Source organism: Tachyglossus aculeatus, chromosome 7 (genome assembly GCF_015852505.1).
Source record: "Tachyglossus aculeatus isolate mTacAcu1 chromosome 7, mTacAcu1.pri, whole genome shotgun sequence".
In the NCBI taxonomy this organism is placed as follows: Eukaryota; Metazoa; Chordata; class Mammalia; order Monotremata; family Tachyglossidae; genus Tachyglossus; species Tachyglossus aculeatus.
Genome location: NC_052072.1, coordinates 8,754,688 through 8,780,863, shown reverse-complemented (window position 1 = coordinate 8,780,863; position 26,176 = coordinate 8,754,688). Strand labels below are relative to the sequence as shown.

General features: G+C 42.6%; 1 protein-coding gene across 14 annotated transcripts in view; it reads right to left on the bottom strand.

The window, feature by feature from the left end:
• Window positions 1-26,176, bottom strand: part of ABI2 (abl interactor 2) — a 115,033-nt gene that overhangs the window by 34,895 nt on the left and 53,962 nt on the right. For 7 of the 14 annotated variants that reach the window (XM_038749369.1, XM_038749377.1, XM_038749370.1 and 4 more), the window contains exons 2-4: window positions 16,575-16,742; window positions 11,320-11,496; window positions 8,644-8,661 (exon numbers count right to left, since the gene is read on the bottom strand). In XM_038749369.1, the coding sequence (XP_038605297.1) occupies window positions 8,644-8,661; window positions 11,320-11,496; window positions 16,575-16,742 (363 nt within the window). The remainder of the gene's footprint in view (window positions 1-8,643; window positions 8,662-11,319; window positions 11,497-16,574; window positions 16,743-26,176) is intronic. The other 7 variants (XM_038749371.1, XM_038749379.1, XM_038749380.1 and 4 more) reach the window with 1 other exon arrangement.

The window sequence follows — 26,176 nt, the reverse complement described above, 5'->3', positions numbered from 1 at the left end:
GTTGGGTGTGACTTCACCATAATTTCAAAAGGCAAAAATCAGCTTCCAAACTTAAAAATTAAGCAGCAATATAATCTCTTTCCTACTATTAAAGGCAAAACAGTATATATTTGATTGACTAAACTGTGGCACCATGGTATTATTTTCACAAATGTACACATATTTTAGAATGGAAATATGCCGCTGCAATTTGTTCAATAGTAGTAACAAGTCCTTTAAGTTCAACTTTAAAGCAACATGAAATCCAAAGTTATTTTAAGTGATGGAGGGCCAACAGGTAGGTAAATTCACCAAGTTGCTAGGACTAGAAAGGGAAAAGGAGCAGGGAGATAAAAACAAAGAAAGCATTTTATTCTATACACGGATCACGAAAAATACTTGAAAAATAGTTTTGGTTCCATCGTTAGGAGGAGTGGTTTACAGTAAAAGCTGTATTATCCTGCACCTTACCAACAAACATTTCAACAGCCTCTAAAGGAGAGTTATCTGGCCAGCTGACCCCTCTTAAAAAAGCAGTTTCCTATGTTTGAGTCCTCCCCAGGTAGGTATACTGTAACCCTGGGGGTTAGCATAAACTCTTTGCTAAGCTGATTAACAAACAGCATTCAGTTTCCTCCAATTGGTGATTATCAGCCTTCCAGCTTCAAGATACAGTCCCTCCACAGGGACACCCCTATAAGTCAGGCAGAGCAAAAATGCTATTCCGCTAGTGGTACAGGCACAGGGAGAAGCTGTTAGCCTGTGCTGAAGCCTTTGTGACTAGCCTAATCTGATCAGCAAACAAGACTCTAAATATGAGCAGAATCAGGCTTCTCAAGGAGCATCTTTAGACTTGTGAGGAACTTTGAAAAGACATGAGGCTCAAGAAAAGTTCCCTGATGGTCTGCCATGACAGCTGGACAAACCAAATGTTGGCTAACCAGATCCTCCCAGTCCCCAAGCAAAACTGGATAGCAAAGCTTTTACTGTATTTGTTTTTTAAGTTGCAGTATCTCCTATAAAGTACCTCTGTCAGCCCTGATCGATACAATTTACTAAGCTGTCTAAACGCGTACTTTGAGGTTTTGTGTTTATACGCCAATTTGAAAAAAGAACTATTACCTCCAGCTTAACTGCTTTCACAAACTCGTACTGTATTTGCACACACTGGGTAGCAACCATAATAAAATATAAAGTTTAGAGTCCTCTGACGTTTTTTAAGATTAAGCAGACATACAATGCTTTTCTTACTGTTTAAAACCTGAAAGCAAATAAGCATATATACTTTATACTTACTGCAGGTCATAGAAACTCCAGCAAAATCAATCAGTCGATGGTATTTGAGTGCTTACTATGTGTAGAGCACTGTACTAAGCGCTTGGAAGAGTACAATACAACAGAAATAGCAGGAATGTTCCCTGCCCATGTCAACAGATTTTAAATTACCTGCACTTTCTTTTATTAGCAAAACTGATATATATCACATTTATATTTAAGAGAAGACTTGCCTAAGGTAATGTCAATGGTGACTAATTGCAAACTTGTACTTCCCAATTGCTTAGTACAGTGCTCTGCACACAGTAAGTGCTCAATAAATACGATTGAATGAATGAATAATAGAACTGGCACTACAATAATAATAATAATAATAATAATGATGATAGTAATAGTAACATTTGTTCAGCACTTTGTGCTATGCACTGTACTAAGCAGGAGGGTAGATACAAGTTAATCAGGTTAATTACAGAAGCAGTGTGGCTCAATGGAAAGAGCATGGTCTTTGAAGTCAGAGGTCATGGGTTCAAATCCCAGCTCTGCCAATTATCAGCTGTGTGACTTTGGGCAAGTCACTTAACTTCTCTGTGCCTCAATTACCTCATCTGTAAAATGGGGATTAAGACTGTGAGCCCCCCCGTGGGACAGCCTGATTACCTTGTAACCTCCCCAGCGCTTAGAACAGTGCTTTACACATAATAAGCGCTTAATAAATGCCATCATCATTATTATTATTATTATTCTTAGGTCCAACATGGGGGTTCACAGAAGTAGGCGGGAGAACAAGTATTGAACCTTCGATTTGCAGATGAGGAACTGAGGGACAGAGAAATGAAGTGACTTGCCCAAGATGACACAGCAAGCAAGTAAGCAAGATCAAAACATTCCTAGGCCCATCCTCTTTCAACTAGGGCATGCTGCTTTCCTGTGCGTGTGCAGAAGCTATAGAAGGCTTGATATGGACTGAGAAAGGGTGTATGTGCCATTTCACATCAGACCAAGGCCCTTACCCCTCCACCCCTTACCCTCCTAGGTGGGCCAGAGATAGGGGCCAAGAACTGGGATTCACTCATGAGAACTGGTTTGATTTCCAAATCACATTAAGCTCCTGGATATAAATATAGAGAACACCATTACTACTAACAATACTACAGGTCTTCTAAAGAACTGGAACATGAACTTTTTTTTTGTTACACTTTTTTAAATGTTTTGCAGCAACCATCCTCCTGCTATGTTTTAGAGGGATTTACGTCGTTCAATGTGTCATATTTAGAATCCATAGCTTGATCAAACTGCTATGCATTTTGCTATGTAATCGAACTCAGATTTCAAAGAACCACAATATAAAGCTACTTTTCAATATCGTGTATCACCAAGAAAATAATTTTTTGAGTGAGTGCTGTTAGCAGTGTAGGCATGAGTAAGAAAATCTGCTGTCCCTGACCGTGCCTCTCTCCTTCCCCCTTTCTCCTCCCTTTACCCTCTGTTGCTCCCCTGTCTCTCTCTACCCACATTTCCTCTCCTTGCTGTCTGACTGGCTGCCTCCATTACTGTCTCAGGTTCAAGCTCTGCTATGATTCTTCCCTTTTTCTTCCCTGCCCCTTTAGCTCTGCTCTGTTTTCTACTTTCAGTTTGAGAAAATATGGTCATCTTACCCATCATTCTCTCTGCTGCTCTCCTCTATCCCTGATTTTTCCCTGCCCTGATGTCTCTCCCCAACCCTTTCCTTACCTCCTCCTTTCACTATTCCCTTATTCTCTGAGGTAATCTTCCTCCCACCAGCCTTTTCTCTTGAACATATTACTTGATCTCGCATACCATCTCCGTTTCCCACCATTTCCCCTTTCAATCAATCAATCAATCAATCGTATTTATTGAGCGCTTACTATGTGCAGAGCACTGTACTAAGCGCTTGGGAAGTACAAATTGGCATCACATAGAGACAGTCCCTACCCGATAGTGGGCTCACAGTCTAAAAGGGGGAGACAGAGAACAGAACCAAACATACCAACAAAATAAAATAAGTAGGATAGAAATGTACAAGTAAAATAAATAAATAAATAAATAAACAGAGTAATAAATATGTACAACCATATATACATATATACAGGTGCTGTGGGGCGGGGAAGGCGGTAAGGCGGGGGGATGGAGAGGGGGACGAGGGGGAGAGGAAAGAAGGGGCTCAATCTGGGAAGGCCTCCTGGAGGAGGTGAGCTCTCAGGAGGGCCTTGAAGGGAGGAAGAGAGCTAGCTTGGCGGATGGGCAGAGGGAGGGCATTCCAGGCCCGGGGGATGACGTGGGCCGGGGGTCGATGGCGGGACAGGCGAGAGCGAGGTACAGTGAGGAGATTAGTGGTGGAGGAGCGGAGGGTGCGGGCTGGGCAGTAGAAGGAGAGAAGGGAGGTGAGGTAGGAGGGGGCGAGGGGATGGACAGCCTTGAAGCCCAGGGTGAGGAGTTTCTGCCTGATGCGCAGATTGATCGGTAGCCATTGGAGGTTTTTGAGGAGGGGAGTGATATGTCCAGAGCACTTCTGGACAAAGATAATCCGGGCAGCAGCATGAAGTATGGATTGAAGTGGAGAGAGACACGAGGATGGGAGATCAGAGAGAAGGCTAGTGCAGTAGTCCAGACGGGATAGGATGAGAGCTTGAATTAGCAGGGTAGCGGTTTGGATGGAGAGGAAAGGGCGGATCTTGGCAATGTTGCGGAGCTGAGACCGGCAGGTTTTGGTGACGGCTTGGATGTGAGGGGTGAATGAGAGAGCGGAGTCGAGGATGACACCAAGGTTGCGGGCTTGTGAGACGGGAAGGATGGTAGTGCCGTCAACAGAGATGGGAAAGTCAGGGAGAGGACAAGGTTTGGGAGGGAAGACAAGGAGCTCAGTCTTCGACATGTTGAGCTTTAGGTGGCGGGCGGACATCCAGATGGAGATGTCCTGAAGGCAGGAGGAGATGCGAGCCTGGAGGGAGGGGGAGAGAGCAGGGGCAGAGATGTAGATCTGGGTGTCATCAGCGTAGAGGTGATAGTTGAAGCCGTGGGAGCGAATGAGGTCACCAAGGGAGTGAGTGTAGATTGAGAACAGAAGGGGACCAAGCACTGAACCTTGGGGAACTCCCACAGTAAGAGGATGGGAGGGGGAGGAGGAGCCTGCAAAAGAGACTGAGAAAGAACGACCGGAGAGATAAGAGGAGAACCAGGAGAGGACGGAGTCTGTGAAGCCAAGGTCAGATAACGTGTTGAGGAGAAGGGGGTGGTCCACAGTGTCAAAGGCAGCTGAGAGGTCGAGGAGGATTAGGACAGAGTATGAGCCGTTGGATTTGGCAAGCAGGAGGTCATTGGTGACCTTTGAGAGCGCAGTTTCCGTGGAATGAAGGGGACGGAAGCCAGACTGGAGGGGGTCGAGGAGAGAGTTGTTGTTGAGGAATTCTAGGCAGCGCGTGTAGACAACTCGTTCAAGGAGTTTGGAAAGGAATGGTAGGAGGGATATGGGACGATAACTAGAAGGTGAGGTGGGGTCAAGAGAGGGTTTTTTTAGGATGGGAGAGACATGGGCATGTTTGAAGGCAGAGGGGAAGGAACCAGTGGAGAGTGAGCGGTTGAAGATGGAAGTTAAGGAGGGGAGAAGGGATGGAGCGAGAGATTTCATAAGACTTGTAAAGCCATTGGTCCCAAACCTGAAAGCCCCATCCCTGGTATAATGCGGTGTCACACTTTAAAGGCCCAAAATTAAGATTCTGAAAAAGAACTGTGTAATTGGGCTTCAAGAAACTTGAGAACAAAAATTCATAATAAAAAGTCTTAAATTGGGGTTGTCAGGAGTGCTATATACAGCTCTCCAGCTGCAAGTAGCACCCGAGAGTCAGAAGTCTCCACTACCTATTGTCCTAGATGTAGTACCCTTATTTTCGACATCCCTGGTGTCTAGCAACCTATATTGAGGTTATCATTATAATATATGCGAAAGGTTAGTTTCACTGAAAATACGCTCAAGGAGCTCATAAATAATAGGGAAGCAGTGTGGCCCAGTGGACAGGGCTGGTAGTCAGATGATCTGGGTTCTAATTCCAGTTCCTCCACTTGCCCTCTGCGTTGCCTTAGGCAAGTAACTTACCCTGCCTCAGTTTCTTCACATGGAAAATGGGGATTAAATACCTTTTTTCCCTCCCCACTTAGAGTCTGAGTCCCTTATGAGGCAGGCACTGTGTCTGACCTCATTATCATGTATCTTCTCCAGAGCTCAGTACAGTGCTTGGCATATAGTGCTTAACAAATACCATTATTATTATTATATTATTAATATTATTATTGTCAGTTAACAATTCACATCCTGGGATGCTTACATTTCAGAGAGCTTCAAAAAATCATTTTATGCCTGAGAAACACCAGCTTCAGTTCAACTGACTACCCACTTCAGGCCCTCTCTCCCTGCCTACCAGTTTATTTTTGTTTAAATGCAAGCTAGCAAACAGGACACTGAGAGGCAAGGCCTGGCTTTTCTTTCTTTCTTTTTTTTTTTTTTGAGTAGCCAAGTATAAATAATTCACTTTAGTCCCAAATGCCCTCCTTTCAAGTCAGTTTCTGTCTAAATTCCAAATATATATTCCAAATCCATTCAATCCCTTACCGCCTACAGATAAAAAACATATTTTGTTCTATATCAAAATTTAGTGCCATTCACACAAACACATTCCTTTTGACAGGCATCATTTATTTAGATTGCTAGATAAGTAATCTAAATATCAGGGGCATCAATAACCAATTCAGCCTGGTAACCAATTCAGAAAACCCCTTTTGGGGTTCCTCAGTTTTTCTAAACCAAACCTCACTTTTGCAGATCTCAACTCCTTGTGTTTAAGCTGCTATTTTCTCAAGGAATTTTGGTGGAATTCACTGAGCCAGTCGTGCAACGTCAAGCTCTAAACCAGCACACAGCCCAGAGACCTCTAGACATGGGGCTCCCTTGCCTGGTCTTTATCTTCTCCCAGTCAAGTCGCAATCACAGAGGTGTTTAACTCCCTTAGCATCCCAATTCTGCCAGAGCAGAAAATGCCCTAATGACAATGGTAGACTAAGAATTATAGGAAAATTAACTGATAGCAAACTTACGTCTTCGGAGCTGGTGACCTAGATGTAAATCACTAACACATGTGAAGTCCTGTGTTGGGGGCGGTGGGGCGGGGGGAAGAGAAGAGAGGTCAGGATGCTAACACTATCCACCAGTTCCAATTTGGCAGAATTTGGTAGAATTTGGCAGAAAAACGGTGGCAAATTCTAATACTAATACTAATTCACCTTCCAGTGCATAAAGGATGCTAATGAGTACACTCACTCTCTTCACCCTCACGAACTGCTGACGCCTAAGGCTTTCAAAAGAGTTGTTTTCAAGTGATGGATGAGAATTTCCTAAAATTCTTGACCAGTTCCAAGGAGGAGTTCCAAGGATAGCAAATTACCGGTCTGGGGATGAGACTCAAGGGGACAGAAAAGTTTGAAGTAGTCCTGAATTGAAAATAATCAAGATTTCTGAAAAAAAATCACCACTTTGAGGTGACGCTGCACCCCAGACACAAATGAATTAAATGGTAAATAACATCCCACCACCCCACCACTTTATGAAATAACCTGTCAAACAGCACAGTGACTAATTCTATAAGGACTGCATTAGGCAGGTTAACTTGGAGGCATTTCAAAAATTGTGGCAAATATTATCAAAAGCCATTTTCAATAACTAATAATAGTACCTGAATTCCTACTAGGAACTGAAATCACGGGAGAAATGAAAGCTTACAAAAATGAAGAATTTGAAGACATCTAGATGTTATTTTGTATTTGTTCCTCTCATATCCTAGATTGCCAAAATGCACTACAATAATTAGTAAGAAAGAACTGCTACATCAGTCACTTTATCCTGACAGTTGATTACAAACATACAAGACACTTTAAAAAGCAGGCTGTTAACAAAATCTAGTTTTATTGATTCCATTTGCCCAGCAGCCAAAGCAAAACCTAACATAGTCATCTAATAAATGGACTTGTTCACTGAACTTCTAGAATCAAATATTACAGTTTTAACAGTGTTGAATCTGCATTCACAACATTTAAATCCCTACCAGAAAATCTGCTATTTTAATTTAAAAAATACATACCTAATCCTTAAAAATAAAACTGGTTATTATTGTATTCATTCGATCGTACCCCACTTACTCCATCCTTAGTCAACAGAATTTGTAGAAATTGTACTTATTACCTTTTCAAATGATTTTTAATTCTGTTACACTCCAAAGCAACACTATTCCAGTCATTTTTTTTCATAAAAATCTCAGCTGATTTATCAACAACTGGATTTCCTCCATTCTACTGCATTTCATTTATATAAACCTTTCTGCTAGATCTCTAAATTTCATCACTAAAAATACAGATTCAACAATTCCCCACAACACTTTCATTTTGACAATTATGCACAGGAACTGTCAGGCAGAGTTAGCTATAAAGAATGAAAAGGAACCAATTTGGAGATGTTTGGAGACCAATTTGGAAGGGAGAGAAAGGGAGACAGGTTTAAAAATGGCAGAAAAAAAATAAGAGAGATGGGAAGGGGTGGAATATTATGTTGTGTTTTATCAGAATTCCACTCAGAAATTTCTCTAACTTACCACAGATGAAACTTCTTTCAAAGCAATCTAATATTAAAAATGGAATAGAGGAATACTTTAAGGAGAAAAAGGTCATACTTCTGCCACATGATGGATATCTGATTACTTTGATATCAACACTTTTACCAATTTGCATATTCATTCATAGTACCCCAAACTGAGAAAATTTTAGGACAAAAAATATTGTATATATGAACTGGGGAGAAAAACCTACTTTTTCTTCAGCCTCTATGATACTGCAACTCAAAAATGTTTAACGTTTTCATCGTTAGAGTCAATTTTTAAACTTTTAAAGAGTTAACATACAGACAATGAATAACATTGCTCACAAAGAAGATAATAAAACACCACCGTATATAGGGTAAAGAATATTACACAGGGGGATGATTAAATCAAGTGTAATGGATTATTAATGCAGAAGTTTATCCCTATCTTTGACTCATAAAATCAATTCATTTACCAAGACCCAACTGCATGAAAGTGCTATCTGCATTTCAAGACATAACTTTTAAGAGATAGGCCTTCATTTCATGAAGCCATTATGCCACCCAGCACACCTACTCACTTGAGAAAATGTGTGGTTTTGTCTGCTCCGTGAGACAAGGCTTTGGGCCAGGTAGAAGGAATAAGAGACCGTGCGGGAATTGATTTTAGAGGACTAACTATCACTTCACTCCCCGTATGTAATATTCTCAGTAAGAAATAAGAATGGAAGTCCAGCCCTGGGATCTCTTACCTTAAATCTAAGCAACCACTTAATGCATAAATGGAGCAAATAAAAGAAGTAAGGAAAAAAGCATTGAAAGGTTAGTTGGAACTTCAAGATGTGAAGAGAAAGGAAAAAAGAAAGAAAAAGTTAGCATTCAGCATTAACAAAATAATGTATCAGTAGGTCACAGAAAGAGTGATTAAGCAGAATGTATCATGGACAGGAGATTTAAGATGGAACGAATTTATACACACTGCTTTATTCAAAACCTAAAGGCATTCAAAGAGCGTGGGTCGCTAATTATAACACTATTCTGAACTTGTCCAAATCTTGAAAGACCCACAAAAGAAAAGTGGGTACTCTTGTCCAGGGTTCTACAGCACTAAGATGATGGGCCTATTAGGGAGAACTCCCTTATGTAAAGCCCTGTTGTTGGTCCCACGGAAAGAACACCCCCTTTTAGACGGTGAGCCCACTGTTGGGTAGGGACTGTCTCTATGTGTTGCCAATTTGTACTTCCCAAGCGCTTAGTACAGTGCTCTGCACATAGTAAGCGCTCAATAAATACGATTGATGATGATGATGATGGGAATCAGAAGACCTGGGTTCTGTTCCGGTTCTGCCTGTTGGGTCTATGTCACCAGTGCAGGGGAAGACTTCTGACCAAGGAACCTCTGAGGGTGTCTTGCAAGGTGGACGTTGCAAGTTGGAATCCTGAACTACACTTGGCTGACCTGAATAGTGGTGGGCAGACAGTGATCTGCCACAGCCCCACAGCAGCATTACACTGGGGCCATTTTGGTGGGAAACGGATCCTGCCCACAAAAAAAAAGCTTTGCATCTACTCTGCAATGGGCTGCACTCCAGCTCTTCTACTTGCTTGCGAGGCTGTGGGCCATGGTGGAAAAATGCCTAGAAGGTGATGGCAGACTACAAAAATGGTACTCTGAAAGCCATCTGCCTGATAATCGATTCCTCAGCCTGGGTCCTCAAGTTAGTCGGCCAATCATATTTAATGAGTGCTCACTGGGGGCAGAGCACTGTACTAAGCGCTTAGGAGAGTACGATGTAACTGAAGTTTAAGGACCGAGGCTCAACTATCATTTCTGCCAGGAGATGCCACCATCAACATCATCACCACCTCTCTACAGAGAATCTAATTTGAGAATTAAAAATTAAGTCATCTAAAAAAACAAAACAACCAAAAAAAAGGCCAAGTAGGGATATCCGGACTTATTCTTTCTGAACACTGAATAAAGGGCAACAGTGTCTGTTGATGGCTTTTAATATCCTATTAGCTAAATCTAATCAGTTCTTCAGGTTTCCTGCCAAATTCAATTTCAACTACTCATAATCTTCCCAAACACTTGAAATACTTTTATTAAATGTTATTCTCCAGTCAGTCAAGTAACTTAAACTAATTGTTAAGTCAATTCAAAAGTATTTACCATAGCATTCAATATTTTATGTTCCAAAAAGGGGGTAAGAAGGGTAAGACCCTTAAAATAAAACTTTAAATCCCCCCTGCATTTTCTTCCACCACAACCCCAAAATGAACAGAAATCCCAACTGATTCTTAATGGGCAAAGGAGTTATTTTTTCTAAATTCCAGAACATACAGAAATGAATCATAATTGCATGAACTGAGGGAACAGTGTTAAATTTACTGGTTTTTAAAATTAGCCTACAAGTCCGTTTAAACTCACTACTCAGTATTATAGAATCTGAAATCTAAGACAACAGATTTGGAAAAGGGGACTTAATGTACTTTAATACTAACCTGGCAAATGTGAATGTTGCATTCTGCTCTGAATTTAGAAATATAATTAATTTGCTTAATCCAACCCAAAAATGAACAACCACACTTTTGCTCTGAAGCACTCACACGGTTGAATTTGGCAGAAAAACAGTGGCAATACTAATTCACCTGCCAGTGCATAAAGAATGTTAATGAGTACACTCACTCTCTTCACCCTCACGAACTGCTGATGCCTAAGGCTTTCAAAAGGGTTGTTTTCAAATGATGGATGAGAATTTCCTAAAAGGGCTTACCAGATAAGGAAAATAGAGTGAGCATCCATTTAATTAATATCTTTCATCCAACAATTGATAAACAGATCCCAAAATATCCCAGGATAATAACTCGTGCATGAGTTGATGCAGACTTTTCCATCACTCACTGCTGACTTCTAAGTTGCCTGAGTAGGAGCAGGTAGATATCAGCATGGCAAGGAGCCACCTCTTCCTTCGTCACTTGTCCCCTGTGCTATCAGTCTAAGAATGGAGGACTATGGCAGTGAAGACTGGAGGAGAGGTGACAGTGGGGATTTTGCTGGCTGAGTGCTGACTTAAGCCATCGACTGATAATTTTAAGAATTTGGATGAACTGAAGGATCTCAATGGATTTGTGCTGCAATCTTACTGCACTACTAAAATTCTAAGCAACTGAGACTACCTTAATGTGTTGCAATTAATGAGTCAAAATGATTAAATGAGGCAATTCATGCAAAGATGATTGCAATTCACGAATTTCAGTGGGAATCTCAATGGAAAAGTACCTGCTGAAGAGAAAGAACAAGGGCAAAGAGATCATCAGAATTCCTCACCCTGATGTCAGGGAAATTTGCACTTTACACATCGATGCTGTGCCTCAAATTCAAGTACCTTTCTTTTAGACCTAAGACTCACAATAGAAATACCTACCTTTACTCCATGTCCAATATCATCTAAAATTGTATAGTCAATCGGTTTTCTAATATAACGAACAGGTCGCTCCAGATTAGCTGGTGCAATGATTTTGTGAGTTCTGGATGTGTTCTTGTTGGTGGTCAAAATACCAATTTCTCTTCTTGCAACTTTCTCCTTGTGAATGTCCACAGTCTGCAAAACAAGAGATTCCCCGAAACATAAAATGAATTTTCAAAACGATCTGATATTAGGCGAGTGTGGTAGAAGACAGGCAGCCATTCAAAAAACCCCAAAACAAGGAGGCGGGTGGAAATAAAGCAAAGGGCACAGATTTCCTTCTCCAGCTCTAATGTTTCCTGTGACTTCTTAGGCTTCTGAGATGACCACTTGACCAAAAATGGAACCCTTATGAATCTTGAGGCCTTGACCATGGTTGCAGCCATTCTGTTTCTACCAGAGCAGGAGAAGGGGCTGTAGCATTAGCATCCTGGTGGTAAATGGGTGGGAAGCAGAGGGGAAGGGTGCTTCAGAAGATACAGGGTTGTACTTGAAGAAGACATCACTGACAATGCAATTCGCCTGAGTGCACGTGTGGATGAAAAGGTCAATACCTTTTGACCTTTGAAGCCAGGTAGCAATGGCTGCATGCAAGAGGGCAATTCTTTGTTGTGCTGTTATGTTCGATGTTTACAGAAGCTGGGGCTGTTTGTTCTCTGTCTCTGTTGTATTCTACTCTACCAAGTGCTAATACAGTGCTCTGCACATAGTAAGCACTCAGTAAATACCACTGATTGATTGCCTCTCATTGCTTGAGAGGCTTTGGTTCAAAGAGAGTGACTCCTTTCTTGATGGTAGTATATCTCTGCTGCTCTATCTTTGGCAACTGACCCCCCAGTTTTCAGCTGGATTGGAACCTCTATTTGTCTGAGCTTCTATTTTACAGTGGCCTTAAACTCTTTCCTCAGCTCTCCATTTCAGCTCACCAGACAGAAACTGATTGGGAATCCTGCTGTTACTCATGCTCCTCCCATGTCCCGGGCAGCATAGCTATGTTGAGATGAGCCTAGTTGTGAGCAGAGCTAGGACTCCCCACCCCCAAGCCTTCTCATACAATTGCTATCTGAAGGTTGCCTACACATCAATAAGGGGGCTTTATGGTGTCCCAGATTGCAATGTTCTCTTCCTTTATATACTGGGAAAAGCCATTATACAGTGTAAGCCTTTGTATATTATTATTATTATTGTTATTATTTACTTAAGTACTGTGGGGCTAGGGTGAGTACCAAAGTGTTTAAGGGGGTTCACAGCCAAGTGTACAGTCAACACAGAGGAGAGGGCAGAGAGGGGAAATGAGGGCTTAGCCGGGGCAGGCCTCTTGGAGGAGATCTGATTGTAGGAGGGCTTTGAAGGTAGGGGGAATGATGGACCTACAGATATGAAAGGGGAACGAATTCCAGGCTCAAGGGAGGAAGTGGGCATAAGGTCAGTGGAGGGATAAAGGAGCTCAAGGTACAGAAAGTAGGTTGGCATTAGCGGAGCTGAGTGTGTGGACTTGGTTGTAGTGGGAGATCAGCAAGGTAACATGGGAAGAGGAGAGCTGACTCTCCCACTACAGAAGGAGTTTTCTGTTTGATGTGGAGGCGGATGGGCAACGGCTGGAGGTTTTTGAGAAGTGGGGAGACATGGACTGAACGTTTTTGCAGGAAAGTGATCTGGGCAGCAAAGTGAAGTACGGACTGGAGAGGTGAGAGAGAAGATTCAGGGAGACCAATCGCTCCTGCACTATAACAGTTGCTCCTAAATGGCAGGAATCATATCTTTAGCTCCTCCTCCTAAAAGTGCTAATAAGAGAATGCAAACATAGCAGCTGTCCATCGGGATGATATAAAATAGGTAAAAACAATAAAGGAGTTTTATATTTTAAATGCATTTGCCAAAATTCCTCTCGGCCTCACCATCACCTGATATGAAAATCGCATAAGGTGTACATTTCAAAAGCTAAGAAGTCCTAGATTTCCAAGTGAAAATTAAAATAAAATTTGATTAGGGCTCACTAACTCTAACTCAAGGGTTTTTTTTTAAAAAAAAACAGCTGAAAAAACTGCCTTTTAAATTCCTTTAAGCATAAAGGGCCTGAAGAATAACATTACAAAAGAGAAGTTTCTTCCTCGATCAATGATGATGCTGGATAAATAATAATTATAAATAAGCGTGCCCTACAGAACTCCAGAAGTTGAAGAGCTTATCACAACTGACCATAACTGCGTAGCCTAGAACCAATATCTTCAAAATGCATTAACTTAATATTCCTCAGGAGTGAAGTATGATTCCAATGAATTAAAACATGTCTATGAGTAAGCAGTTAAGAAGCAGTATGACTTAGTGGATAGAGTACAGGTGTGGAGTCAAAAGAACCTGAGTTCTGATTCTGCCTTGCAACTTGTCAGCTGTGTGCCCTGGGCAAGTCACTTACCTTATCTGTGTTTCAATTACCTCATCTGTAAAATGGGGATTAAGACTGTGAGTCCCATGGGGGTCAGAGACTGTCTACAATTTGCTTGTATCCAACCCAGCACTTAATACAGTGCCTGGCACATAGTAAAGGCTTAATATTGAAGTGCTCCTCTAAAGAGGAATACTAATAGTAATAAAGGTATTTATTGTGCACCCATTGGGTGCAGTGCTGGGTACTACACGTTTGTAAACAGAAGAATGAAATACAGTCCCTGCCCACAAGGAGTTCATACTAATTGGAGAGAGACACATAAAACAATCTCATAAATAATAATTGTGGCACTTGTTATGCACTTACTATGTGCCAGGCACTGTACTAAGTGCTGGAGTAGATACAAGCTAATCAGGCTGGACATAATCCATGTCCCACATGGGGCTCTTAGTCTTAATCATCATTTTACAGATGAGATAACTGAGACACAGAGAAGTTAAGCAACTTGCCCAGGTCACACAGCAGACAAGCTGCAAGCCGGAATCAGAACTCAGGTCCTTCTGATACCCTGGTCCATGCAGGCCATGCAGCTTCTTAACTGCTAACTCACAGACATGTTTAAATTCATGGGAATCATACTTAACTCTTGAGGAATACTTGAAGATACTGGTTCTAGGCTAGGCAACTCATACAATAATAATAATAATGGCATTTATTAAGCGCTTACTATGTGCCAAGCACTGTTCTAAGCGCTGGAGAGGTTACAAGGTGATCAGGTTGTCCCACGGGGGGGGCTCACAGTCTTCATCCCCATTTTACAGATGAGGTAACTGAGGCACAGAGAAGTTAAGTGACTTTCCCAAAGTCACACAGCTAATTGGAGGAGCCAGGATTTGAACCCATGACCTCTGACTCATGAACCCATGACTCCAAAGCCGATGCTCTTTCCCACTGAGCCACGCTGCTTCTCATTATGGTCAGCTGTGATAAGTTTTTCAACTTCTGGAGTTCGATGAGGTAACTGAGGCACAGAGGAAGTGCAGTGACTTGCCCAATGTCACCAGCAGTCCAGTGGCAGAGCCAGGATTAGAACCCAGGTCCTTCAGACTCCCAGATCCGTGCTCTATCCACTAGGCCACACTTCTCTAGCCAATCTATTAACCAATTAATAGCCGGCATTGACTACTTGACGTGCAAAATCAATTAATCATATTTATTGAGTGCTTACTGTGTGTGGAGCACTGTACTAAGTGCTTGGAAGAGTTCAATAACAATAAAAAAAAATAATAATAATAATGGCATTTATTAAGCGCTTACTATGTGCAAAGCACTGTTCTAAGCGCTGGGGGGATTCAAAGTGATCAGGTTGTCCCATGGGGGGCTCACAATCAATCCTCATTTTACAGATGAGGTAACTGAGGCACAGAGAAGTTAAGTGACTTGCCCAAAGTCACCCAGCTGACAATTGGCAGAGCCGGGATTTGAACCCATGACCACTGACTCCAAAGCCCGGGCTCTTTCCACTGAGCCACGCTGCTTCTCCAATAGTATTGTTAAGCACTCACTATGTGCCAAACACAAGTTAATCAGGTTGGACACAGTCCCTGTCCCACATGGGGCTCACACTTTTAAGCCCCATTTTACAGATGAGGTAACTGAGGCACAGAAAAGTGAAGTGACTTGCCCAGTGGCAGAGCTGGGACTAGAACCCAGGTCCTTCCAACTCTCAGGCCCATCCTCTATCCACTAGGCCATGCTGCTTCCAGAGGAATGAAGTGCTTTTTTAAAAACTGAATTCTTATTCTGGACATTTATGAATACTTACCACAGTGACATAGCCTTCTTATCCCAGCTGATCCTTAGTGCATGCCTTAGACAAGAGAACTCGTAGCATTCTTTTTGTCAGAAATTGACAAGCATAACCAAAAGATTAACTTCAGTAAACCTCTTAACATGAAATCTTTTTTTGATCTTGGTAAATGATTTCAAAACCGTTTCATTTACCCAATAGTAACTACTGAGCACTTACTGTGGCTACTACACTTTACAAAGTGGTTGGGAGAACATAACAGTAACAAACAAGCTGCCTCCCCTTGAGGAGTTTATACTCCAGTAGGGGTAGTAAATGGACACTTGTCCATTTTTCATTGGCTACTTTGAGGAAAAAATGATACCTCAAATATTTTTTTTCTAATTAGATGAACTAGGGTCAGCTAACTGGTTACATGTTCACTTTTTTTTTTCTATCACAGAGAACATAGCCTAATAAAAGCCAACAAAACAAATTAAATTGAACTATCAAACCACTTCATATAAACCCAAACAAAAGAATGTATCTTTCGGTAGGGTCAGGGAAGAATTCATTAATACTCTACCAGGCTACCTGAGTTTTATGAGACAATATTAGAAATCCTAATTTCAATATCATAATCTCACCGAAGACAACCATGCCTATGAGAAATGGGGGACAGAATCCAAAAATGACCCAGTGCGTTGAGGCGGAACTCGGAAAGTAGTCTTTTATTACAAATCCAGTATAATGGTTAACATCTATAAGATGAAACCTGCCAGTGTCATCTGCAATAACTCTTTATTAATATATTCATTCATTCATTCATATTTATTGAGTGCTTACTGTGTGCAGCCCTGTACTAAGCACTTGGGAGAGTACGATACAACAGTAAACAGACAACATCCCTGCCCACAGTGAGCTTACGGTCTAGAGGGGGGAGACACGTATTGATATAGATAAATTACAGATATGTACGTAAGTGCTGTGGGGCTTCCCCTGGCAACACAATCAAAGTAAGAAGGTTGGTCTCACTTGTGAAATGTGGTTGATCGACGATTCCATCCTTCGTAGTTGGGACGCCTGTATGTCCAGCATCTGGAGAACATTGTTGGCCAAGGTATTGATCAGATAGGCTACACTTGCTAAGGACTGCGTCGTGTAAGCTTTGGTTTCTTCAAGGGCTCGCTGCTTATCTGCTGACTAAAATTAAAAAAAAAAAAGCTTTATTAAAATTAAAGCAACAACAAACATAAGCTTTTTATTCACCATAACCAATACCATAAAAGGACTTTCGGGGTTTGGGGAAGGCTTAGTTAGCAGCATGCGGCGGTTTTCCAACCCAAAACTTTCCTGTGAAAACTGCAACACTTCATCGCACCTTACGTGAATCCTAGGGCTTATGAAGGCCACGTTCAATGCACAAGGGTGACAATCAATGTTATTTTGAAAATACTTTGAATACTTACTTTTAAGTACTTAGTAATAATAATAATAATAATTGTGGTATTTGTTAAGTGCTTACTATGTGCCAAGAACTGTACAAAAAGCACTGGGGTGGATACAAGCAAATAGGGTTGGACACAGTCCTTGTCCCACGTGGGGCTCAGAGTCTCAATCCCCATTTTACAGATGAGGTAACTGAGGCCCAGAGAAGTGAAGTGACCTGCCCAAGGTCATACAGCAGACATGTGGTAGAGCCAGGATTAGACCATGACTCCGAGGCCCATGCTGTATACACTATGTCATATTAAAATAGGGCCAACTGTATTTAGAATCATCTGAGCATCTACCATGAGGGAGGGTTCCTGTTCAGTCAGGTGGTAATCATTTCCTCTTAATAATAACAGTAATATTTGTAGTATTTGTTAAGGCAAAACACTGTACTAAGCAGTGGGATAAATTCATTCATTCATTCATTCAATCGTATTTATTGAGCGCTTACTGTGTGCAGAGCACTGTACTAAGCGCTTGGGAAGTACAAGTTGGCAACATATAGAGACAGTCCCTACCCAACAGTGGGCTCACAGTCTAGAAGGGGGAGACAGAGAACAAAACATATTAACAAAATAAAATAAATAGAATAAACATGTACAAGTAAAATAAATAGAGTAATAAATACGTACAAACATATATACATATATACAGGTGCTGTGGGGAAGGGAAGGAAGTAAGGCAGGGGGGATGAATAGGGAGAGGACGGGGAGAGGAAGGAGGGGGCTGAGTCTGGGAAGGCCTCCTGCAGGAGGTGAGCTCTCAGTAGGGCCTTGAAGGGAGGAATCAATCAATCAATCAATCGTATTTATTGAGCTCTTACTGTGTGCAGAGCACTGTACTAAGCGCTTGGGAAATACAAGTTGGCAACATGTAGAGACAGTCCCTACCCAACAGTGGGCTCACAGTCTAAAACGGGGAGACAAGAAGAGACAAGGAAGAGAGCTAGCTTGGCGGATGTGCAGAGGGAGGGCATTCCAGGCCAGGGGAATGACATGGGCCGGGGGTCGACCGTGGGACAGGCGAGAACGAGGCACAGTGAGGAGGTGAGCAGCAGCAGAGGAGTGGAGGATGCGGGCTGAGCTGGAGAAGGAGAGAAGGGAGGTGAGGTAGGAGGGGGTGAGGTGATGGACAGCCTTGAAGCCCAGGGTGAGGAGTTTCTGCTTGATGCGTAGGTTGATTGGTAGCCACTGGAGATTTTTGAGGATAAATACAAGATAATCGGGTCAGATACAGTCTTTGTCCTTACAATCCTGAGGGGGAGGCCAGAGTGGACTGTGTGTGAAGACTGGGGGAGAGGGCAATGGCAGAGGTGGAAGGAAGGATGGGCAGAGAGGTGGGTAAGGGAGGGGGAGGAAGTAGGAAGGAGAAGGAGAGAATTCAGGGTACAAGGTCTGAGGCTCCCCCCAGCTCTGTCCCCTGCCTTCTCTCCTGCCATCGCCACCTGCTCTCCCCACTCCCTGCCCCTCGGGCCCCAGACTCCTCATTTGACAGCCCCCTTTCCTCCCCCAGCCCCGACCCCGGCAAGGTCGGGGTCTGAGGTTGGTAACTGAAATTATAAAAGTGGAGAGGGGTGTAGGGTACCAGGGGGTGGGTGTGAGGTGAGAGAAGAGGGGAACAAACTGGAAGCCACAGAATTCCATGGACGGGGGAAGGAAGGGGAAGAGCTAACTTTACATCACTTGATGGGAAAGAGGCTGAGTACCTAATTTCTGAAGGCCCTAAAGGAGTGAAATTTGCTTCTCTGACAGGTAACTGTGTGCAACTCTAAACATGACTCTTCCAGGAAGCCTTCCCAATTAATTCACAACCCTACTGACACATCGGCCCAACACCCATTTTTCATTCCTATCTTCAGCACTCATGTACAGACATATTTTTGTTTCTATATTTTATAGATTTATCTTTTTGCTCAATTATCTGCTCAATTGTCTTATCCTGATGCCTTTATACTGCTCCTGGCTCTATATCTGTTCTTCCTTCTTCTTTCGCTATCTGTAAATAATTTTTGACTTTCTCCCCTATTAAGTATGTTGTACTCTTCCCAAATACTTAGTAGAGTAAGCGTATTGTGGGCAGGGAACATGTTTACAGAATCCATTGCAGTATTCTGTCCCAAACTCTTAGTACAGTGCTCTGCACACAGAAAGCATTCAATAAATACCACTAATTATGCCACTGTTGGGTAGGGACCGTCTCTATATGCTGCCAACTTGTACTTCTCAAGCGCTTAGTACAGTGCTCTGCACACAGTAAGCGCTCAATAAATACGATTGAATAAATGAATGAATGCCTAGCCCCTGGTAAATGCCTTTGATAGACTGGCACTTGTAAACAGGCAACGCAAGTATGATACATGATCCCTGCCCTTGGGGAGCATACAATATTCTTTTCTTGGATTTATTTGAAAAGCAAAAGAAAAAAAAAGTCCCTGATATTTTATTTAATTATGTCAGGTCAACAAAGTGCTTCCTTGTAGTCCGAATCACAATCATGAATTATTTTAAAAACTACTAAATGAACTTGCCCTTACTCCTACCCCTTAGTTAACAGTCTCTAATGTCAAAAAAATGATCTCCTTTGGCCCTTCTGATTCCAATGCTAATTTCATGTCTATTAAATTAGGTTAAATTTCTATTCTAAACATTTCATTAATTTGAGGCCACTTGGGCAATAAAATACTACGGGTTAGAGAAATCATTTTAAAATCTTGTGCTTTTAATGGCTCTATGCAAATCTTGCAAATTCTTTTCTGTTCTGCTCATTTAATCTAAATCTTCTTAATGGCCGACTTTGCTACCTAAATGCAACTTTAACAAGAAACGTGACAAATATATAATCTAAATTCAGCCCTGGTAACCCTGGATGTGCCTGCCAAAGGGTGGCCTATCAAGCTATTTTTGCCTAGCTCAGCATCTTCTGGCCAAGGGCCAAGACACAGCCCCAGTGTTCCCTGCCCATGGCTTCTAAGACCACCTGAGGGGAGACAATTACTCTTCCCTCCTTCAAAGCCTTACTCATTCATTCATTCATTCATTCAATCGTATTTATTGAGCGCTTACTGTTTGCAGAGCACTGTACTAAGTGCTTGGGAAGTACAAATCGGCAACACATAGAGATGATCCCTACCCAACAACGAGCTCACAGTCTAGGAGGGGGAGACGGACAACAAAACAAAACAGGTAGACAGGTGTCATTACCATCAGAATAAATAGAATTATAGCTATATACACATTAATAAAATAGAGTAATAAATATGTACAAATAGAGTAATAAATATGTACAAATACACAAGTGCTGTGGGAAGGGGAAGGGGGTTGGGCGGGGGGATGGGGAGGGGAGGAGGAGGAGAGGAAAAAGGGGGGCTCAGTCTGGGAAGGCCTCCTGGAGGAGGTGAGCTCAGTAGGGCTTTGAAGGGAGGAGTTCTTCCCCCACCCAGCCCCAAAGCACTTATGTCCATATCTGTCATTTATTTATTTCTATTGATGTCTGTGTGGGCAGGAAATGTCTTTTTATTGTTGTATTGTACTCTCCCAAGCACTTAGCACAGTGCTGGACACACAGAAAGAGCTCAATAACCACGATTGAAAGAATGCCATCATCATCAATCGTATTTATTGAGCGCTTACTGTGTGCAGAGCACTGTACTAAGCGCTTGGGAAGTACAAGTTGGCAACATTCATGTATGAATGAACGAACTTCTGGATCCCAGCTACCTATCAAACCCTTCCCAGGCTTCCTCCATCGGCCCTGGCTCCGCTCTGCTTCCAAGAAGGGAGGAGTTGGCTGCAGCAGAAGTAGCCACTGAACTGGAAGCCGTGGATCGTGTACGTATAAGCCATAGCGGCACACAGTCAGTCAGTCAGTTGTACTTATTGAGCGCTGTTGTGTGCAGAGTACTGTACTAAGTGTTTGGGAGAGTACAACAGAACAATAAACAGACACATTCCCTGCCCACAAGGACCTTACAGCAGGGAACTCCGGAGAGATGGAGAGTAGCAACAGCTTCACTGCTACCAGAGGCTGGCCAGCTCCACAAAGGGCTGCTCACCTCCCCTCTTCTCAGGATGATGATGATGATGATGGCATTTATTAAGCGCTTACTATGTGCAAAGCACTGTTCTAAGCGCTGGGGAGGTTACAGGTGATCAGGTTGTTCCACGGGGGGCTCACACTCAATCTCCATTTTAGAGGTGAGGGAACTGAGGCACAGAGAAGTTAAGTGACTTGCCCAAAGTCACACTGCTGACAATTGGTGGAGTCGGTATTCGAACCCATGACCTCTGACTTCAAAGTCCGTGTTCTTTCCACTGAACCATGCTGCAAAGCAACAACAAAAAATTTGCTGGTTCATCCTGGCTCAGTGGAAAGAGCACGGGCTTTGAAGTCAGAGGCTGTGGGTTCAAATCCTGACTCTGCCACTTGTCAGCCTTGTGACTTTGGGCAAGTCACTTCACTTCTCTGGGCCTCAGTTCCCTCATCTGTAAAATGGGGATGAAGACTGTGAGCCCCTTGTGGGAAAACCTGATTACCTTGTATCTACCCCAGTGCTTAGAACGGTGCTTTGCACATCATCAATCGTATTTACTGAGCGCTTACTGTGTGCAGAGCACTGTACTAAGCGCTTAGTAAGCACTTAACAAATACCAACATTATTATTACCCTCTAAGATAAACTAGATTGGTGGGGGGAGATGGGAGGTGTGAGGGTATTTATTAAGTGCTTACTACGGGCCAAGCACTGAGTACATACAAGTTTATCAGGTGGGACACAGTCCTTGTCCCATCTGGGGCTCACTGTCTAAGTAGGAGGGAGTAGGATTTAATTACCATTTTACAGATGAGGGAACTGAGGCACAGAGAAGTAAAGTAACTTATCCAGGGTCATAGCAGACAGTGACAGAGTCAGGATTAGAACCCACGCCCTCTGATTCCCAGGCCCAGGCTCTTTCCATTAGCCCACACTGCTTTCGTGTTACTCCAGGACAACCATATGCTGTTAAAATTTAAAACTCTTTAGAACAAAAAATGTTCTATTAGTCATTCTTTCAAGTTCCCTATTTCATTTTGAAAAGGCAAAGACTTTTCAATGGCAATTGAGTTTCCTCTGTTCTAAGTGGCATTAGTAAAGAGGTCAGCTTTTAAAGGAGATACTGAGGAACTTTGGAAAGTCAAAGAGCCACCAAAATGAAAACTGTAATTTATTCCAAGCATTTAATCCATTCCATGGACCAACAACATCTATTGTGAGACAGCTACAAAACTAGAATTAATTTATTATTTGGGCTACTTTACTCCATAGCAACACTAGTGTAAAAAGAAAGATCTGTCGCATAGTGTCTAAATGTAAAAGGAACACACTCATCTTAGTTACATACAATGAATGTGAAGTAGAAAATTTTGATCACCCCCTGTTTTCCTTCCTTAAATACAAACTAACCTTTGTTGCAAAGTTGGAAAACATTTCACCTCATTAACACAGCAAAACTTGTTTCTGAACCCAATTCAGACACTGTTGGCAATAAAAATCAAAGGAGAGCAGACAATGGTCACTTAGATAAAACTAAGAAATGAAAGCGACTACACAAAGGCTTTTACTTCAAAGAAATGTATTTCTTTTTGGTGGTTTGCTCACTCCAGAAGGGTCATGGCCAGAAAGGGGTCAGCAGATAAGTCAGCATTCCTCTCCTCCCCTCCCATAGCCATGGGTTAGCAGCACCCCCCTACCCAGGCTGAGATAATTCTGATTCAGGGGAGATGCAAAGTCTGATGCAAGTTGGGGAAACTTGACCTGGGGGCTGGGGAGAAAAATGTCCAATTACAGTTCTGTTTCAAAGACCACTTCAGGAAAACTGAACTTTAATTCCCTGCCTGTAAAAGGGGAAAGCTGTGAAGACAACCCCTAAACTCCCTCAGAGCCCCACTTTTCCTCATCTCTCACTCCCTTCCAGATCACTCTGACTCACTCCCTTTGCTCTTCTCCCCTCTCCCGGCCCCTCAGCACTTATGTATACATCTGTAATTTTACTTATTTATATTGATGCCTGTTTAGTTGCCTTGAGGTCTGTCTCCCCTCTGCCCAGCCTGTGAGCTCCTTGGGGGCAAGGACTGTCTCTCTTTATTGCTATATTGTACTTTCCCAAGAGCTTAGTACAGTGCTCTGCATACAGTAGGTGCTCAATAAATATGATTGAGTGAAATGAATGAATGAATCCCTCAAATCAATCAATAGTGTCTTTCAATCAATCACCAGTCAATGATATTTACTTAGTACTTACTGGGAGTAGAGCACTGTACTGAATGTTTGAGAGAGTACAAAACAATAGAGTGATTAGCTAACAGAACAGACAAACATTAAAATAAATTAACATTAAAATAAATTACAGATAGATATGCATTAACAAAGCACCGTGGCTCAGTGGAAAGAGCCTGGGCTTGGGAGCCAGAGGTCGTGGGTTCTAATCCCGGCTCTGCCACTTGTCTGCTGTGTGACTTTGGGCAAGTCACTTAACTTATCTGTGCCTCAGTTCCCTCATCTGTAAAATGGGGACTAAGACTGCAAGCCCCTCGTGGGACAACCTAATCACCTTGTATCCCCCCGGTGCTTAGAACAGTGCTTCACACACAGTAAGTGTTTAACAAATACCACCATTATTATTATTAAAATAAATTACAGATAAGATATGTACATAACTGGGAGGGGGGCTCAGAGGGAATATCAAAGTGGTTACAGGGTGCAGACCCAACTGCTTAGGTGACACAGAAGGAAATGACGGCTTATTCTGGGAAGGCCTCTTGGAGGAGGTGTGATTTTAAGGAGGGCTTTGAAGGTGGGGAGAGTGGCAGTCTGTCAGATATGAAGGGGGAAGGAGTACCAGGCCCAAGGAGGAAGTGGGCAAGGGGTCGGCAATGAGAGATGAGATCGAGGTACACTGAGTAGGTTGGCAATAGAAAAGCACACAATAAGCGCTCAATAAATACGACTGAATGAATGAAAAGCAAAGTGTGAAGTGGGTGGGTTATAGTGGGACTTCAGTGAGGCAAGGTAGGAGGGGCAGAGCCCTCCCAGGATGCCTAGGAAGCATGAGAGAGATAACCTTCCCTCCCATGCCTTTGGAGAAGAGATATTCATTCATTCATTCATTCATTCAATCGTATTTATTGAGCGCTTACTGTGTGCTGAGCACTGTACTACGCGCTTGTGAAGTACAAGTTAGAAACATATAGAGACGGTCCCTACCCAACAGTGGGCTCACATTCCCCAGCAACTCTGTGCAGGGCAATAACCAGGGCTACATAGCCCAATGCTGGGATGGCCTTGCCAACTATTCACTCCTGGAATCCTCAATAGTGCACTCATTGGCTTCTCTGGGCAATGTGGAGCCTTCTTTCATTCATTCATTCAGGCATATTTATTGAGCGCTTACTGTGTGCAGAGCACTGTACTAAGCGCTTGGGAAGTACAAATCGGCCACATATAGAGATGGTCCCGACCCAACAACAAGCTCGCAGTCTAGTAGGGGGGGTGGACAGACCAAAAAAAAGTAGATAGGTGTCAATACCATCAGAATAAATAGAATTATAGCTATATACACATTTGACAAGCTTGAAAGCTTAACTGACTGGTGGCAAGATGAGCTCAATAACAGGAAAAATACAAGGGGGGTTTCCGTCTACTCTGGTAAGGAATCAATCAATCAATCGTATTTACTGAGCGCTTACTGTGTGCAGAGCACTGTACTAAGCGCTTGGGAAGTACAAGTTGGCAACATTTAGAGACAGTCCCTACCCAACGGTGGCTTTGCACCTCCTCAAGACACAGGGGAGAAAGTTCCTGATTCACTTGAATCACTAGGGATTCATTCATTCATTCATTCAATCGTATTTATTAAGTGCTTACTGTGTGCAGAGCACTGTACTAAGCCCATGGGAAGTACAAGCTGGCAACATATAGAGACGGTCCCTACCCAACAGCGGGCTCACAGTCTAGAACATGTGATCAGATTTTCTTGCATCTACCACAGCACTTGGCACACTGCATGGCACCTAAGCAAGCACCCAATAAATACCGTAATCTACCATATCATATTAAGTACTTTCTATGTGCAAAAGCACTGAACTTGCTTCTTGGGGGACATAAAGGAGAGCTCCATCTCCCTTCTGGGTTGCCCTTACCCTTGGATCTTTACCCCTGAGCACTTGCCATTCACCCCCACAACCGCACAGCATTTGTGTGCATGTCCATAATTAATTTTATTGTGGGCAGGTGACACATCTTCCAACTCTGTTGCATTGTACTCTCCCAAGTGCTTAGTACAGTGCTCTGCACACTGTATGCACTCAATAAATACCACTGATTGAATCACTGACTATACAATTTAATAAGGAAGGCAAACAGATCAGAGCTGAGCAACAATTCTAAAGCTATGCATAGCCTCATTTACTTAATTAGAATAATTTATTCTGCATGGCCTAAATATTTGAATCAAATATGGACTACACTCTACAGGAACTGCAGGTGTTACAAGATTTCTATGTCAATATTTTTTTTTCAGATATAATGGCAGGTCCACATAAGGGAGGTTGGGGGTTTCCCCCCTTTCTCCTAAAGAAGCAGGGTGGCCTAGTGGAAAGAGCATGAGCCTGGAAGCCAGAGAACCTGGATTCATTCATTCATTCAATTGTATTTATTGAGCGCTTACTTTGTGCGGAGCACTGTACAAGATCTTGGAAAGTACAATTTGGCAACAGATAGAGACAATCTCTACCCAATAACGAGCTCAGAGTCTAGAAGGGGGAGACAAACAACAAAACAAAGCAAGTAGACAGGCATCAATAGCATCAAAATAGATAAACAGAATTATAGACAGATACACATCATTAATAAAATAGAGTAATAAATATGTACAAATATACACAAGTGCTGTGGGGCAGGGAAGGGGGTAGAGCAGAGGGAGGGAGTAGGGGTGAGGGGAAGGAGGAGCAGAGGAAAAGGGGGGCTCAGTCTGGGGGCGCATCCGAGGTTCTAATCCCAGCTCCACCACTTGTCTGCTGTGTATCCTTGGACAAGTCACTTAACTTCTCTGTGCCTCGGTTCCTCATCGGCAAAAAGGGGATTCAATATCCACTCTCCCTCCTACTTAA